The sequence below is a fragment of the Cydia splendana genome, chromosome 14 (assembly GCF_910591565.1).
Source record: "Cydia splendana chromosome 14, ilCydSple1.2, whole genome shotgun sequence".
Classification (NCBI taxonomy): Eukaryota; Metazoa; Arthropoda; class Insecta; order Lepidoptera; family Tortricidae; genus Cydia; species Cydia splendana.
The window spans coordinates 6,877,204-6,895,148 of NC_085973.1; the positions used below are offsets into that span (position 1 = coordinate 6,877,204).

The 17,945-nt window shown below is 38.1% G+C and overlaps 1 protein-coding gene across 2 annotated transcripts in view; it reads left to right on the top strand.

Moving 5' to 3' along the window:
• Positions 1–3,318: 3,318 nt before the first annotated feature.
• LOC134797136 (tubulin-specific chaperone cofactor E-like protein) overlaps positions 3,319–17,945 on the top strand; it is a 38,268-nt gene continuing 23,641 nt past the window's right edge. Inside the window, exons 1-3 of one of the 2 annotated variants that reach the window (XM_063769379.1) lie at positions 3,319–3,691; positions 16,138–16,391; positions 16,730–17,235. In XM_063769379.1, coding sequence (XP_063625449.1) covers positions 16,146–16,391; positions 16,730–17,235 — 752 coding nt within the window. In that variant the 5' untranslated portion in view covers positions 3,319–3,691; positions 16,138–16,145. The remainder of the gene's footprint in view (positions 3,692–16,137; positions 16,392–16,729; positions 17,236–17,945) is intronic. The other variant, XM_063769381.1, reaches the window with a different exon arrangement.

Here is a 17,945-nt window from a genome sequence, read left to right on the forward strand (position 1 = left end):
GCAGATCTGATGACAGAGATGGAACGCGGCCATAGGATGTCATTTAAGGGATATTGAGTACGGGATAATTAGTATATATATCGGCGGTAGATCGTAAAATCGGGCATATCGAGATATTCCTAGGCATATCATGAAACGCCGCCATTTAATAATCTGCCTTTTGCATTTTTTGCCACGGCTAGTGCTGCATTCTATGTGGCATTTGGAGCAGAATGCGTAGGTACTAGGTAGGTACTAAAATCATACGCTACCCAAACACGTACTATAAGTAGGCTGTCAAGCCATTTCAATGGTTATCATTTGCTAAAATTAGGACATCCTACTTATTCGATATGCCTAAATGTTGAGGTTTGAACGGTATGGCTGGTGGTCACTAGTCAGATCATGACATGCCGGCGTTTCATGATCTGCTTAGGAATATCACACCTTGAAGTTAGCACGATATGGCTGGTGGTCACTAGGCAGATCATCATCTGCCTAGGAATATCACTCCTTGAGGTTTGTACGATATGGCTGGTGTTCGCTAGGCATCATGACCATCTGTATATTATTCATTATGTTTATATCGATTTTACCGATATTGGTTTTTATGGTGTCCCATCACTAATATTGGTACGGTGATACCAGAGTAATAAATTAAAAGTGCCTATTTATGGAAAGTGACAGCCGTAAATACCTTAAATTAATAAAATATTTGACATGTTAAATAAAAATATATAGCTGGTCAAGCAAATCTTGCCAGTAAAAAAGGCGCGAAATTCAAATTTTCTATGGGACGATATCCCTTCCCGCCTACATTTTTCAAATTTGCCGCCTTTTTCTACTGACAAGATCTGCTTGACCAGCTATATGTAGAAACTAAAGGAAAAATTAATTTTCAAAAAAGAGTCTATCGGTAATTTTACGTTATTTAGGGGTTGTGCACAAATCACGCGAGATGTTTTCGAATACTTTTTGATCCCCCGTCCCCCTTTTCTTTATTCTTATAGATCAATTTATATGATTAAATAGATTAGGTTGATATGAAACTAAGGTGTTATATAAAAATAATGTGTTAAGTACATAAATTATATGTGACGTCCCACGGGTAAAGGTACCTTATGGGGGTTGGCGCTTACGCTAGTATTAACGCCGCTCCAATATTATTGCGGCGCCATGCGACGTAAGCGCCGGCCGCCATAAGGTACCTTTTTCCATGGAACGTCACATATAACAAAAAGCAACGCAAATAGGGCATATTACTGCAATGTTCTGCCGCCAGAGTGTAGCACTAAGCTAGCTAGTAAATTTTCTCTTTATCGCTCAAATATGCAATAGTGATAGAGAGAGTGTGTTTAATAATCGTGAAAGTTTAAATCAGTGTTTAGTGATAGAGAGGTTAGATAACGAAATTTAAATTTTCTTGTTCCGCGGCGGACCCCCAGATTGTGATGGATTGTGGTAGTCGCGCCCCCTACGCAGAGTTTCGCATAATATTTCCTATTAGAAATTCTACTCGTACCTAATTGATATTTAGAAAGTCTTCTTTAGAATTACCCTAAATTAGATCTAATATCATATCACTGGTATCACTGTCAGATTGACAATGTTTTTTAGTTATTTGCAAAGTTAATGCACTATTTGATAATATTTAGATGTAATAGTACCTACATATGATAAGAAACGTGTTCTTTTTGTAGACTAGACGTTTCCGATCTCATTTTGCACGAGAAAACGCTGCAATTCGGCATTTTCGGCTCCTATCATTCCGCTTAGACTGACGTTTGCTGAATGGCGTATGACGTGTGGCAACTAGTTTTATATAACCTCCTTGACCGGCGGCCGCGATCTTTTTGCAGAGGGGAACGCCTGTTAATGGCCGCTCCATAGATATTTACTCCGAGAAATACTTCGACGAAAATGTGTTAGTGTGCGTGTTGTGACACTTGTGACTCGTCCGTACACTCGGTACACTAAAAGAGATCGAGGTTTGCAAGATTTGTCTTTGACGTGTGTCATTTTCTATGTATTTGTATATGATTTGTATCGTCATTACAGATTGGATTTTGTATGTAAGTGTGTGAGAAGTGCGACTGTGTGCACCTTTCCCCCCGCAAAAATTGGCAGAAAAATGGGGTTGGCCGGTGGAAGTTTTTAGCAGATGGCGCCATCATAGCTTGCCCCGTCAATCCCTAGAATTGTGTCAAATTTTTGTTTTTTTAATACCCTGGATGCCAGCTCTTTAAGCCAAATCTCATAGAAAAAGGGGCAAGCTATGATGGCGCCATCTAGGCAAACCTTTGACAGTTGCCAACCCCATTTGTACGGCAAGATATCGCTTGGGCCCCTCCTAGGGTTGCCAGATCGAAAGGCGCTATTATCGGGAAAAAATATCAATTTTTCGGGATTTTGGGACTTAAGTCGGTGAAAAAAAAAACAACGATATTTATTAAAAACAACGGTATTTTACATTATTGGCACTACGTTAGCTACGCGCTCGACGCGGGTCGCTCACTCGCTCGACGACAGTTCGGAACATGAAATTATTGTTTTATAACGTGAAGCTGTTTTTCGGGACAATTTTCACTTCGTCGGGAATCGGGAACACATGCTAAAAATCGGGAGAATCCCGCCAAATCCCGACCATCTGGCAACCCTAGCGCCTCCCTTCCGATGTGTCGGAAGCCGGTGTTGCTCGGAGATCTATATGTGATAAATTCGTCAATTAGTTCCATATTTAGGCCGAGAATAGACGTTATCAGAAGTAGACTTAGTAGCTTGTGATTTTAGTTGGTCAAACCAATTTGTCAGTCTGTAAGAACCAGGAAAAGTATACTCATCCTTTTCTTTTGGGTGCTAGTACTAGTGTAAGACAAAGTATAAATAAATAGTAATAAGTCTAAATATGATTGAAATGAGACAGTCCTTTGACAAACTATACATTTCTACCTCAAAAGAAAATACCTATATGCAACCTAACTTATGTACTTAAACCTGCTTATACATATATGTAATCAATACTTCTTTGTGCATTTTTTTTATTTTGACTGGAAGCAGATGTCAGAAAATTAAATGTCTTAAAAAACCAAGAAATGTGAAAACGAGAAAAAACTTCAAATGCAGATTATATTAAGTTTTAGGCAAACACTGAGAAAATCTGGGGTGGGAAATCTACACGTACGTAAACCTCTTAAAATTTATCATTGTGTGCTTCATTTTGTTGTATTCCTGTTTCATAACACACATGGTTTTACATCGTGCCTACTCGCTCTTGCTGCAGTGCTCAGCTGGTAGCGTCATTGACCCCCTTCATCCCCACCTATAGCCAGTCGATACCTCGGCGTCGTACACACGAGCGTGATTAGTGTGCGTGCGGGCTGCGCTGCGCCGCGCTCGCTTACTACTGATGTAAACATTTACTGTTGTCATTTTGTTTCAGTGCGTTTCCAAGATCGTATGGGACTCTTATTGAATGCATTAAAACTTGTGAACAGCTGTCACCCTACAATCATATAAGAATTACAGTGCTCATGTAACCCGCACAATTTTGACGAAGTGTTCATCTTTGTTTACATAACAGTGTTTTTGTTGTTCCTACACCAAAGGATTTCATAGGAACCAAGCTCAAACTATGTAACTTTTTGTTTTATTCAACAAATTGATGAGAACGTGATTGAGAAATTGTATCTAAATTGCTGCTGCACTGCATAGGGTGAGTACACATAAATTAGTTACAGTACTACTCTTGTGACCTATAAAAGACCCATTTTAAAAACAAAAACCTAGACAGCGCGAGGTTTTTTTAATTTATGTTTCTTTATCGTTACTGCATCGTACTGGCCAGTTAAAACCAGTTTTACGGCTATGGCTGGTAGTCAAGTGACGCTACTGTATAAACTATAAGGCACTTCCTTGTTCTAGGTAACTAGGTAGGGTACTAGGTACGCCGTTAATCGCGCGATAAAAAAAACGCGCGAAGGACGAAGTGTCAGTTCTTTTGTTTGCTTTACACGAGATTTTCCCGTCAAGTATAACGTAATTTTCAAAATATCCCAAGTACCCAACCTTTTGTGGATGATTGTTTCGAAAAGCACTATGTACTTTTACTTAGGTAAAAAAAACTGTTCTTTAGCGAATGGGTTCCAGGTTCCACATTGTACACACGCATACTTAGTACTTACACATTGTAGGCTGTGGCTAAAATTAGTAAAATTCTTTAGTCTAGCTACTACCTACTACTACCTGTAGGTAAAAAAAAATGGTACCTATTGAAATTATTTTATTGACCTTGTCTCGACGCGACGCATTTGAAATTAATTAATTCGTCAATGCTTTTTAATTAGGCAGTGTGTCTACCTATTAAAACAAAATTACCGGTTAAATTAATTGTATTGTTAACGATAGCCATAACAGATTATACTACATTATTATTTCTAATACATAATAATTATGTACCTACATCATAATTTTAATTAAAGTATTAGAATGAACACGACATGCCTAACGCATCTTTCAACAATTCGCTTCGTTTTAACCGTGACCTAGTTTTGAAACCTTCGTCTGCTATTTCGGCGCTGGATGTAAATAAACAAAAAAAAAATACACGAGGTGAAAACATTTGAACGTTTGTCGAGTTCCCGCGCGATTCGAAACTGCGTTCAGAAATAGTGCGGCCTTGCCGACGCAGCCACGTGCGAAACTAACTATAATCTGGCAAACACAACTTGTCAGTAAGTAAAAACAAAGAAATCTATACTCATTCCTTTCTTTTGGGTGCTAGTACTAGCGTAAGACCAAAGAGAAATATTGTCTTTGCCTAAGACAAGGACAGTTATGATTAGGTATCTCTGTCGATGTTTGAAATGACTCGGTCCTGGGTCAAACTAGACTAACTAATTAATTAAAAAAATGACCCAACCGTAGTATTCCCTAGATCTAACATCGTCGTGGGAATACAGACGAAATATTAGTAGGACCTACCTATTCCCATGACACAACGGTCATTAATACCCGCTTGGATGAGTCGGATGTGAAGTGGCGACTTTGTTATCAGAACCTCTGGATCTGAATGATAACATGACTTAAAATAGGGACGAATAACTAGGGGGCACTCGGAAAGGGTTTCTCTTTGCTTCCGCGGCGTCCGCTACATAATTGCCTAGAGTTTGATTTATTCCATTACACAAGGGGACTTCAAACTACGGCCCGCCAACAGCGTCCTATCTGCGAGCTGAACCCCTTTAATCCGATCCGCAGAAAGGAAGCGGATTAGCCAAAAGCCTGGCCTACACAGGTCACAGCAGCCATAAGTTTTGGATTGCTCAAATTTGACGAGACTCCTGAATCATGATACTCAACTAAAGGAATTAAAGGATAAAGGATCCACCCTCCCGAATGCGCAATTGTGAGGAATGCGAAGAGGTAACATTAATCAGCCAATCACTTGATTCTCTACATTACCTTGCCAGCCATCAATCCAAGTTTGACAGTTACTCTCTCTTCATTCCCCTCTGTATAATTTTTTCATATCACAATTAAATAGGTATTCCGTCATCTAAACGTGTATTAAAAACAATTAAGCGCAATTCAAAGTTATGACCGTAAAAATTCCACTTAACACGACCTTGTGTATTAAATAACTTTACGTAAACTAGACAAGTCAAAACGATACTTACCTACTGCGCACCAAAAACTACGCAGTACTTACAGGAATCTTTATGATTTCGCGATAGGTATTGCGAACACGAACTGTTTTTTTGCGAGTCTTGTGGATGTCCACCCACCAAGGACACAGACGCGGTCACGCCTCAGTAATCGCTGCCATTATCTTGCTAATGAATTTTTAGTGTGAATTGTTCAGGACGTGATCGTGCGTAAAATCACTAGGTAGGATATGTATTTGTGATTCTACAATATTAGGTACACGGTACATTCGCACAGTCAGTGTACCGCGTACCTAAGGTTATTGTATACCTACAGCTAATTACAGTAGTTACCTATGTACAGACTCTCAGTTTACCACACAGTGTTGGCAGATTGCAGAATGCATTTTTTGTTTCAATCCTGGAATCAGAATTTAAGATTCAAGAGGACTATTCCAATATTAAAGACAAAAAATGTGAAACTCTTCGGGTCGAGGATATCGTCGTAGCGTTTGTCCTGAACTTTTCAGGCAACAATTTCTAATTACAAATTTTCCATTAGACTGTTCCCATCAACCTCTCGGAATTACTACTTAGAAATAAATTTCTAAATCGAATATCTCATGATCATGATGTCTGCTATGCATTTACCTACATACTAAATTCTAATATCCTCCACTATTTAATGCTTATGAGGCTAGACTTCCAGTTCAGTACCCTCACAATTCCTCACTGTCGAGACGGGGTGTGTCTCCACCCTATAGTAAATCATTTACCACTGCACGATGCATTTATCTTCGAAGCATTGTTGCTGTTAATGTTTCGTGTTTTCCTGGCACCTCTTTTGGTAAATTAAGTAGTGTCTAGTGTTTATAAACAAGATTTTGGATTGTAACTTTAAGTCAACGATCTAACACTGCATAATGTGTTTATTTTCAAAGCATTGATCCTTTTTATGCTTCATATATTTCTAATACTTACCATACCATGTTTGGTAGTTTTATCTAGTTGTGTTAGGATTTTTGTAACCAAGACCTTGAGACGAGGTGCTATCAAAACGAGGAAATTTGGTGCAGTTCGCCGGTCACAGTCAGTGGCATTGAAAAAATGTGTTTAATGGTTGATGACACATGTTCTGCGAGTATAGGTATGATAACTATACTTACGGGTGGTTTTGACAGAAAAAACTAACTTTTTGACTAGTTAGCCCGAACTACTATTGGTGATTTATTATTGGTAACAACAACAATGCTGTCGCTTCAGCCACAGAATAAATAATAATACTAACGTACAGAAAGGAAACTTCCTACAAAACCGAAGTTTGACAGCGGTTCAGGGTCGAATCATGCTGTCCCTTTCTAATATATGGCACTATCCCTTTCGGCTATTTAGGGTTGTCAAAATTCAAGCCATTATCTTATCTGTGGTCGTGCACGCAAAGGGACGTCAAGTTGTGTCAACCCTAATAATTGCTCGGAGCAATGCTGAGCCGAGCGGTGCCGAGTTTGGCCGAAGTCAGGAGTTTCGCACCCCTGCTTCAGCTTACGCTCAACGGATATGATGGTCGTTCTTGTCTACGTGACAGCGTGATAAAACGGTATCCGTCACTTTCATTCGCGCTATGTTAAAAAGTGACGGATATTTTGTCACGTGGATAAAGCCATCCATAATAAGCCTGCTGAGCGGCTCAACCAAGCTGTATGAGCCAGACCAAACGCACTAAATTCCAAAAAATTCCAATATTCCAATAAATTGAATCAGCATTAAAACTCAGACTAGTATTGACTAGTGAATTAGTTATTTACCATCCTACCCTCAGGCTCTAGTAATCTATTCAGATCGATTTTGTAGACTGAAACGTTTGTTTTTCAATCCTAAAATAGATGTAATTTAGCGCAGCATGTGCGGCACAAGCAGTCTGGTCTGGCCAGTGTAATCTTTCCAATACGAATTGGAAACCAGGCTCTGAACGTAAACAACTTTTGGCACGAAAATATAGTTCCATTTGTAATATAAGTCCGTAACAAATAGGTATAGGTTTATCTAATTTGTTTTTTTTTTTACTTTCTTACTGCCAAGTTGGTGCAAAGTTACCGTGGCCAGAGTCTAGTGTTTTGTCACGACTCGATATTCTCACCGATTAACTGCATTCTTGCGGCACCTCAAAGGTGCATTCCAGATTTAAACTAGTTTTCCGAATACTTGAGACTTGGCTGAATCGGTTTTCCTTCGCCATGACTTTCATTATCAATGCAGTATGAAAGTTCACCCATTGCGTGAAATAGAAAATAAATTTTCCCAAGGATCTGACTTAACTGGCTCAATCAAAATCAAATTAAATATTGCTCGTATAAAGTAGGTATGAAATACTTTCATTTATGTGAAACGGGAATGTATCACTGATATACAGCAACTTTATTAGCTCTACGTAGAGCTTTAAAGTGCTTTAGTAACAATGGTTCCTCGTGCAGCAGTTAATTTTATTAATTCCATTGTCTCGCAGATTTATCGCCTGAAGCATAAAAGCATACACAGTTAGAAGTTTATTAATTGCTGTATCAGACAATGCCTTACTAAGAACTGTTTTCATTTCGTCATATGTCCCTTTAAACAATATTGACCTATTAGAATCGAATTTATATTTTATTACTATATGTTAGTACCTTTCCCTTGAAAGGTTATTATTTACATGGAATAGGGTCACTCACCACTAGCCACATGGGTCATTCGTTTATTCATTAGCCCAAAAGTTTTTTTTATAATTATGGCTTTCCCCTCTTGTGCGTTATGGCAGAAGGGATTTTGCCAATTACCTACGACGTTTCAAGACGCACAATATGAATCTCCAAACTTAATTTAGACAAAACAACCTTTCCTTTGGATGTTTTTACGAAATTCAATAATTAGATTAAATTTTGTTTTACCGAACTCACTTTTTATCTGTCTTAACTAATACGTAAGGTATATTTACCTGAAGCAAAATTTTACTACATAAGTAAAAGTAGAAAAATCCGCAAGGATAGCCACAACATGAACAAATTCTTCGCCTGAGTATTAGGTATGTTTCGCTCTATGTGTTTTATGTTTCGCCTAAACCACTCAAAGCTTAGTGCTTATACAAGGGCAAGTACTTCTGAAGAAAATTGCGACCTCGTCCCTGGAATAAAACCTTTTTCTATGAAAGTTTCTATGATCTTCTTATTATAATACTATTACTTACTTATCATAATATATTGTGTTTGGGACGACGACGTATAAAGAATAGGATACGAAATACATTTGTTTTTCAATCTTTTCGTCATATTTCAGCCAAGTTTTTTCGGCCATCCAATTTATTTTTCTGGCAACTATTATTACGCTGGTCTAATTGTCCCCTCATGTCTGAAGATCGTGACCCTTTGCAATTGCTCTTCAAACAGCCCTTTGTCAATTTGACTGCCTGGAATAATGCTACCAATATGCTGTTAATCTACTTAGTTTAATTGGCTACTTTCCTACTAGTCAAAATCAGCTTCTTTTTTAGAACTGTGTAAACGATTTGCTAATATGGAATTTTTATGAAAACGTGTGTGTGACGTCACAGTCAATTCACCTACATTTTATACTTCCATCCGATTTATTAAATAGAAATTGTGTTTAAAAATAACTGCTATCTATGTTTTTCTAATAATGATCTGGTGCTTTATTTCGTTCGGGCGCCAATTTGCAGTAAAACAAATATAATTCACTGAACACGTATAATTTGAAAACTTTTTAATTAAAAAATCAATTTCCGGTGACACCCTGTATAAAAAAATTATTATTCGTCAACATTCATAAAGCCTCGTTGGACGGGCGGTATAAACAAGCGGTTCAAAATTTAGGTATCATTCGCCAACTTGTCAACCATCATCGTCCATAATATTCGCCACATTAATACATTTTCTTCCTTTCCAGCTAAATTCTCAGCCCTATTACTTTTTTTACCTTTCATGTTTACCAACTATGCGGAATGCAGACAATTTGCAGTAAAACAAATATAATTCACTGAACACGTATAATTTGAAAACTTTTTAATTAAAAAATCAAGTACTACGCTTATTATGAAAAGTGCTCATATCTTGTTATCTTTTCTTATCTAGCTTTTAGTTTTCATGCTCTATTAGTTTCATCCTTCACACTTAGGATGGCAAAATTTCCCGTAACTATGCTCCTTTAGCAACAAATGGTATCGCTTTATTACAGTTTATGCTCGACCTTGCCAACTCTCGCTTTCAACAGCCTTCCTCACGGTATAGTTAATCTTTAGTTCGTTTATTAGAACATGCGGCGTTATTCAAGTCCTGGATAGCTATTATTAATTTAATGCTATTATTCCTTTAGCAATTATGAAGAATTTTACATCTCGTACGTGGGTGTGATGTAATTTAATTAACATCTTAAAATATTTATATCGTGACTATCATGATAATGCTGAGGCAGGTCGCATGTCTAAATAACAGTATTAAAGCGGTCCCTATTTTAAAATTAAAAAAATAAAAATCCTACTAGTAATTTTTTTAAATATCTTTTCTAAACTTATATGTAGTTACTTTGTTCCGAGAAACAATTAGGATTTAATATACACTATTCCTATTTGTTGTGATTGGAAAATAGAAAGTGGACTGTCCAAGTGTCCACTAGATTTTTTTCTTTGTTTTAATAAGAGTTTTTCGTTCGATGACAGCGGCTCCAATATGGCGCACGCGCAATGACCTTTTATTTATGTAGACGTGTGACGTTCATAGTTGACAAAATTAAAATTTGGTCCAACGATTTTGACAACTTGACATGTTGCCGTCACCCATATGACTAACTAAATATAGGTTCCGGAACCTATATTTGATGGCTCACGATCGTGCGCCTGGTACCATATCTACCTCTTTTTACTTACATCCATGCGCACGCGTGGGACGTTCTTCAATCACATTTTTATTGAAGCCTTTGTTCTTAATTTTTCATATCATTTTTATAAAAGGTTTTTATGAATGTTTTCGCAATTGATGAAGATTTGCACAACAGATGTACAAGCGTTGGTCAATAGCCGCAAATCGTGCAATGAAATTATACGCGCTGTTTCAAATCTGGAACGGTCGAATGTTGTATGACACATACAGATATGATGAATGTAAACCATAATTTACAAAATGACGGAGCTCTGTAATTGAATAATCTGTGAAATACTACGTAACTGTAATTGATGAGGAAAATCATACATAATCCAAAGAAGACTTAGATACCAAAGATAATATTTCAAGCTTTTGCACCCCGCATGCCCATTTAGCAATTCGGTTATTTCGGTTCTTTAAGATTGTCAACTTTGTGCGTCATACCCATCGCATCTCTGGATGGTATTCCATCTGTCCAATATTTTGGTCGCATCTCACTCTCTCATTAAGCAAAATGTGAGACAAAATACACATTGGACAGGTGGAAGACCACCCTTAGGTACTTTATCAGCCCCAGAGCTGATGCACTGCAACACACCGTAATAAACACCGTACCCAGTGTTTTTCGACTTATGGGTCGTAACTGTTGTAACCCCCTGAAAAGTTTAAAGCTGTAACGCGAGCTCGCAAAGCCTTAGTGAAAAAAGGAAATAAACAATACAGGTAACAAACAGCAGAGTCAGTGTGTGTACACTTCAAGGCTTCAAGTTCGGCCATGAATTGTTGCATTAACTCATGGTTTTCTTTAATGACAATCTTCCTTTTCCATAATTATTTGTCAGAGCTCATCATAATTTCCACCCATAGACAATTCGTTCGATAAGTGCGCAAAAAATCCACTTTGTTTAAGAGGACTTGTAATTGGATCCGATTGTGCCACGACCTTGGCCTTTGTCGAAACCGAGGCGTAATAATCAATTTCCTTACTCGGTCGCTTAGTTAGCGGATAACGTGGGAGATGTGTCTTGCTCTTGCTCTTGTTCCAATGAAGAATTTGACTCTAGTTTCTTTTTAAGATAATGTCCTTTCTGTGTTCATTAGCAAACAGTTAAGTCCAACGTATTTTCTAGTATTCTGCTGTCTAAAATCCCTCATAGACTTCCAATCTTCCCGATTGGATTTAACGCAATTTCTGGCTAGTTTTTGTTAATGCGTTGAGGTCGTGCCATTTCCGCTGTGGCTTCCAACTAAAGAATCAGGTATAAATAGATATACCTATAAATGTTTAGCAAGTCTTCTTTCGTTAATCTTTGCCGGTAGAGGTCGTAATGTTATTTGATTAATGTTGTTTGAGTTATTCCCTTTCCATTTTACCTTTCTCAGATACTGTTTGTAAAGTCGTTGCTCATAAATCATCTTCCAATAGCGTAGGTAGAACCCTATAATTATTAATACGATATGCCTAACGGTTGACTTGGAAACGTCTTAATTTAAATATTGAACGTCAACCCTGACCTATTGATAGGGCAAAAAGGTCAGCCGAAGTCACGTGTAGATAAATGTTATAATTTCACGACACCAAGGTTTGCAATGCGTGCACTTAATAACACTGATTACAATCAACAATCAAACAGTGGTTAGTTATTGCACTTAAAGTAGATACTTAGATAAGTTGCCATTACTGTCCAAATTCCGAATGAATTTTTTGGTCATTACTTATTGTTGTCAGGGGCACAGAAAAAAAAATGCAAGCGTGTATACTTACACGTTTTATAATTTGACTTTAGCTTTTATTTAAGCTTCTCAAAAACTTGGTGGCTCTGAGACATCATTCCGGATTTCGGGTACGTTAGAGATTTAGACGATCTTCCCGGCAGCTTGAGGGTCCAGGTAGTATCACTTCTAGCAGTTACAAAATATCTGGTGATTCAAACTGCTCGATTCGACAATTTTTTGCTATATTCTTGTGATGGATGCATGGATTATTTTGATTTTAATAAAAAATAACAGAAAAATCAATAACGTTTTTCCGACAAACTTAAATGCATTAAAATATTCTAGTACTTTCCTGGATTTATGGATAATCTGTTTACATTATATCAACAGCGGAAAGCACGCTAAATTGAACAGTATTAAAATCATAACATTCATAAGCCACCGTCATGGATGCCCGATGCCCATCACGAATTCACGATATGACCTTCTCCCGATAGTTGAGAAACACCCCTCCTCCTAAGCCTCCTTTATTATTGAGCTCTGCCTGTTACTCTGTCAAATCCAATGTCGACTGTCAGGCGAGTAATAGCGGTCGATCGAAATGTTTGTCTGTTCGAGATTCCTTAGAAATGACAGTCATTTACTCATTTATTTAAATCTCATGGTAGAAATGATTTGTCAATGTATTTACTTCAAACGAGTATGCGATAATGCGATGTAATTTTATTTCGATAACTCAAGTGGATGCCAGAAGGAGAGCGCGGACACGGCAGGCCCATGCAGACGGAGATGGCGGGACGACCTAGACACCTCTTTCTCAGTAACTGGCCAGAGCAGGCGCTATGTCGGGAGTCGTGGAAGACAAGGGGAGAGGCCTTTGCCCAGCAGTGGGACACCTTAATAGGCTAGCTAAAAAAAAAGTCATTGTTACTAGCAGACATCGTAAATTTTATAGCATTTTTGGTGCAGCGGAGTGGTGTTAACGGAATTGGTATCCCGTTCTCCCTAGATTTCCGTCAGATTTCTCTAGCATTTGATTGGCTGGACATCGGATAGATCTCCGGCAGTCACACTTCTCTATACCCAATCCACGACATCCACGCTCACAATTTAATCCAATCCAATTCTCGCCATACACTGACATAATATATTTGTCTACTACAGATGAATGTGTATCTGCCAGATTTTTCAGACATATATATATATATAGCTCTCTCTCTAACTATTGTTATTCTCCACCTAACTATTGTAGGTATACTCTGAAAATAAAGAAATAAGAAACAAGAACCTAACGGCCTACGAAAAGATTAGCGTAACTTTTTTTAATGCGGAGTTACGGACAATGCAACTTTCTGACGGACAACGAAAAGAAACTCTGTATAAAAAATGTGTTTCGAAACATTCTTGCAATAGTAATTATTGCAAATGATATGTAACTGACTGCAACTCAGTTTGTCCACAGTTGCCTTTATCGTATTGACATAAGGTCGACAAATGATCAGTTTACAGATTACAGAGTGTTTGTAGCTGGTACAGTCGTCGTCAGCAAAAAAATGTATGCACTTTAGCACCATATCCCGTTGTAATTGAGTAAAAAGTGTGTACATATCTTTGACGTGTACGTTACATTGCTGCGACTGACACTTGGTGTCGTTTCGACACGCATCCGCTTGGCTGGGCAATAGTTTTGCGGTAGGCTATTGGCTGCTTATTCGATCGATTAATAGCTGGTTTTATCGATACTTATCGATTTGGCTATGATAGCCTGACGAAAGATTGCAATTGCAAAGGACGGCTGCCGATGCCGCGAAACCCAAAACTCGAAGAATGTCTTTGTCCATCTCTACTGCCCTTGCAATATCCGATCAACAGGGAGTCTGATAGACGTTTTTTCGAATTATGATGACGAACTGCTTTTTGCAATTTATTAAAAATTTAAATAGCCGGGACTGTAAACATCAGGGAAAGTTGTTTTTGTTCTGTGTTCTCGTCAGTTCTCGATGGGATCTATATTAGTGGTGTTAATTTTATGTGTAATTTTATTAGTGTCCTCATACTCCGAATCCCTATTGTCACATATACATATTATTAATGATAATGGGCCATGTCATGTACCTGCGTTCCTGGGTCAGTTAATGACCTACCTCTACCATTCCATTGGTAGACCTCAAATAATGTTTCAGCCTATATTTTCTTAATATGTACAGCGTATGGTTTATTAGTAGTAAATTGGTCTATGCATCATAATATAATTGGTCCCAAGGTAAGAATGAGGTAACGCACATCTTTGGAGTCGCTCCAATAAACTGCATAAAGTGATCATTAGACTGCTCTTTCAGTTGTCTGTTTCAAATTGTATTTTATATCCGATTATATAAGAGTATAAGAAGTGACGGCCGCTGGCGCCATTTTAGACATTTATGAAATGGTAATTTACCTACTTGAAACTTTTGCACTTAAGTATATAAAATTTGTACTTTAGCCGCTTTAGCGTGTAGTTACGCTCTCTCGGAAAGGTTTCCACGGAATACCAGTAAGGTCTGTAACAAAATTGATAATAGCAGTTTTTATTTTTATTCGGGACAAAAGTATAAATTCTACAGAACCCATGGAAAGCACTCCCCGTTGAGACTTTGACTGCAACTATTGAATTTACAAGGTCGGAATATAGGTCGTCGCCGGTGGATGCAAATATTTTATTACTTTGCGACAGTAGTTATCTTGAAGGTTTATTTTCCAAGTGAAACGTGATGTTTTTACGATAATTATAGTCTCCTAGTAACTTGTATTTAAAACAAAGATTTTTATTCGAGTTTATAACAAGTAGGTATGAAAAGTTGACAACCATGTTCTAAAAACGACTCTTGTATGTATCTCAAATATTCTTTATAAGCTGTTTTAAGTTAGTATACGGGTTGATCTAAAGTAACAAATATTTATTTTTTACCATTAAGAAATATCTGGCTTAATTTCCCCTTTGTGCGTAATACAGAACAGCTGTAGATCGAGCACTTAATCTGCAATACGAGCCCTTTAATCCCCGACATGCGCCTTTTGACATCTCTGCCCTTTTGAAAGCAATTCCGGTTTATTGCGCGCTTTGAATCAATATACCATAAGATAAGAACTTCAATAGCAACGTTGAAATACGTCTTCATATTATGACTAATATGATAGCAAACATTATAATTTATAACTGATTGCTTATATTTATCTGATCCTAATATGTTCGCGCAGAAAGTCTACCTTTCGTTTTCAATTATTCTTTCATACGAGTATTAACATAATGACGAAATTGAGGATATCGGATTATATGGAGTTTAGTGTCACGTCTCAAACCTTATACGATTAGGGCCATGCACTTTAAGCATCATGCTAAGGCTCTTTTGTTTATCACGATATTTGATTGTCACGACTCACTACTTAATAAAGAATTCAAATTCAAGCATGAAAAGGGCAAGGATTTACGAGAACCGCACAAAATGATTATCATTCGACTCTTGTCAAGAGAATAAGGATCGTGAAGAAAATTGATAAACCTGTTTTGTGTAGCTTATGCCCATTAACTACAAGTCATATTTACTTGCCCCTTACCTTAACATTATCATGTATATGTGAGTTTATCTTACACTTGTACTGTACTGAAAACCCGCGACACGAATTCTTTTGCTCTGTTGCCAAATGACTCATTGCACTTCAGAAAATACGATGTGATATTATTTTATTTCGTAATACTTACGTGTGTACTCGTACTGGGATGAATTTATGTTTAGTCTCGTGCCGACTGTTACGAGTCATTTACATTAATTATTTGCATTTACTCGTAATTAAATGCCTGACGAAATGGCCATCTTAAATTCGACGTATTAATCTCCCCGTTTCATCTGCCACAGGTAGCAAAATGCCCTCGCTCTTAGAAGCCCTCGAGCGCAAATACGGCGCCAAAGGCGAAGTTAACCCGTGCATAGACAACCTGCCTGTCGCCATCTTCGTCCCGAAGCGGTCGCCTCGTTTGAGCGTCCCAACACTGCTGGTACTCAATGACTGCGACATCGACTGCGCGGGCGACGCCTGCGTGCTGGCTGACAAGTGCGCTGATGTCGTTGAGCTGGATATAGCTAACAATAAGCTTACGGAATGGTCAGAGGTATGTCAGAATTTATTCTGTTGGATCGAGCGCACATATGACGCGAAAAGCGATGTATGCTTAAAACAAAGAGGCGTGTACCTTCGGTTAAGGTGTATTTGGAAAAAAGAATGTTAAATCTTATTCGCAATATGCTCCGTTCATTTGCAAAAACTTTCCATCGCAGTTCATTTAAATTGTATAGAAAATCTAGTCACAACAAGTAGGTATCTATTAGTTATTCTTGTACATATTTTGCAATAAAAATGAAGATAACAGAATCTAAGTATATAAAGTTGAATATTCTGCAAATGCAATTTCACATCACATTATTCACCAGTTTATCGCATTGTTCCTAGGTCTTCGCAATATTAGAGCAGACGCCGCGCGTGCGTTTCCTAAACCTGAGCTTCAACCGTCTCTCAGCACAAATCCAAGCCGCGCAAGCTCTCAACCCTCGCTGGGACAGCCTCAGCAACCTCGTCCTGAACTCCACATACGTCGGCTGGTCCAACGTGTACGCACTCCTCAAGGCTCTGCCAGCTCTCGAAGAACTGCACTTGAGCCTCAACGAGTACTCGTACGTGGATCTAAGCGGCAAGGAAGTTGATGAGAAGGACAGGTGCGATGCCTGCTCGAGACTCAAAGCGCCAGACTCCAACGAACCAGTACACGAGAGCTTGAAGAAACTCCACTTTTCCGGAAACCCTATTAATAGCTGGCGGGAAATATCGAAATTGGGATACGCTTTCCCAAATTTGGAAACGCTGTTGGTCAACGACTGTCCTGTCAATACGTTGGAGCCGGATCCTTGTGAGAAATGCGGCGATGACAATGGAAATAGAAAGAGTCACGATGCCTTCCCGTAAGTATACCGTCTTCTCATTTTAGCGCTTTCACTATCGAATCCTAAAGCAATCAGGCCAGCATAATAGGTATTATTACTATCTGATCCGGGCCTTTTACTTAAATAGAGTTAAACAACCTTGCTTATTTTCAGGTTAAGTAAATTTATTATGTAGTTAGTCTTGTCCCCTAATATTTACTGATATTGTTATCAGCTTAACCCTGACTGTCTTAACATTGACCTAATGAACCTAGCGCCGTAATTAGAGGGCTCGTAAAAGATGACCTATAAACCAGTTTAATGTGGCGTCTCCATACGCCTGTGGTTTTTTAATCTGAACAATGGGGAACACTCCTTTGGGGATGTGTATAACATTATGTGATTTGCTAGTCTTAATAAGTTATATTAAATATGTAAATATTTGTATGCAAATTCCCCATAAGAGAAGTTGGTTAATCAACGGAGGTTGGAATAGTATATATAATACCGTAAGTACCGTAGATTTAAGTACCCTGCTTGCTTTAAGTTTAAAGGGACCCACTAATTAACAGTCCGCCGGATGGTATCTGCGTGTCAGTTGTTCGGAACTGTCAAATTTTTGTTCTAACTGACAGGCCGATTCCGTCCGGCGGACTGTTAACCAGTGGGCCCCTTAATATTCAATCGAACATTAGACTATTACGTTCGTATTCGTAAGATTTGGTTCGCTAATAAAAATTACAAGGACT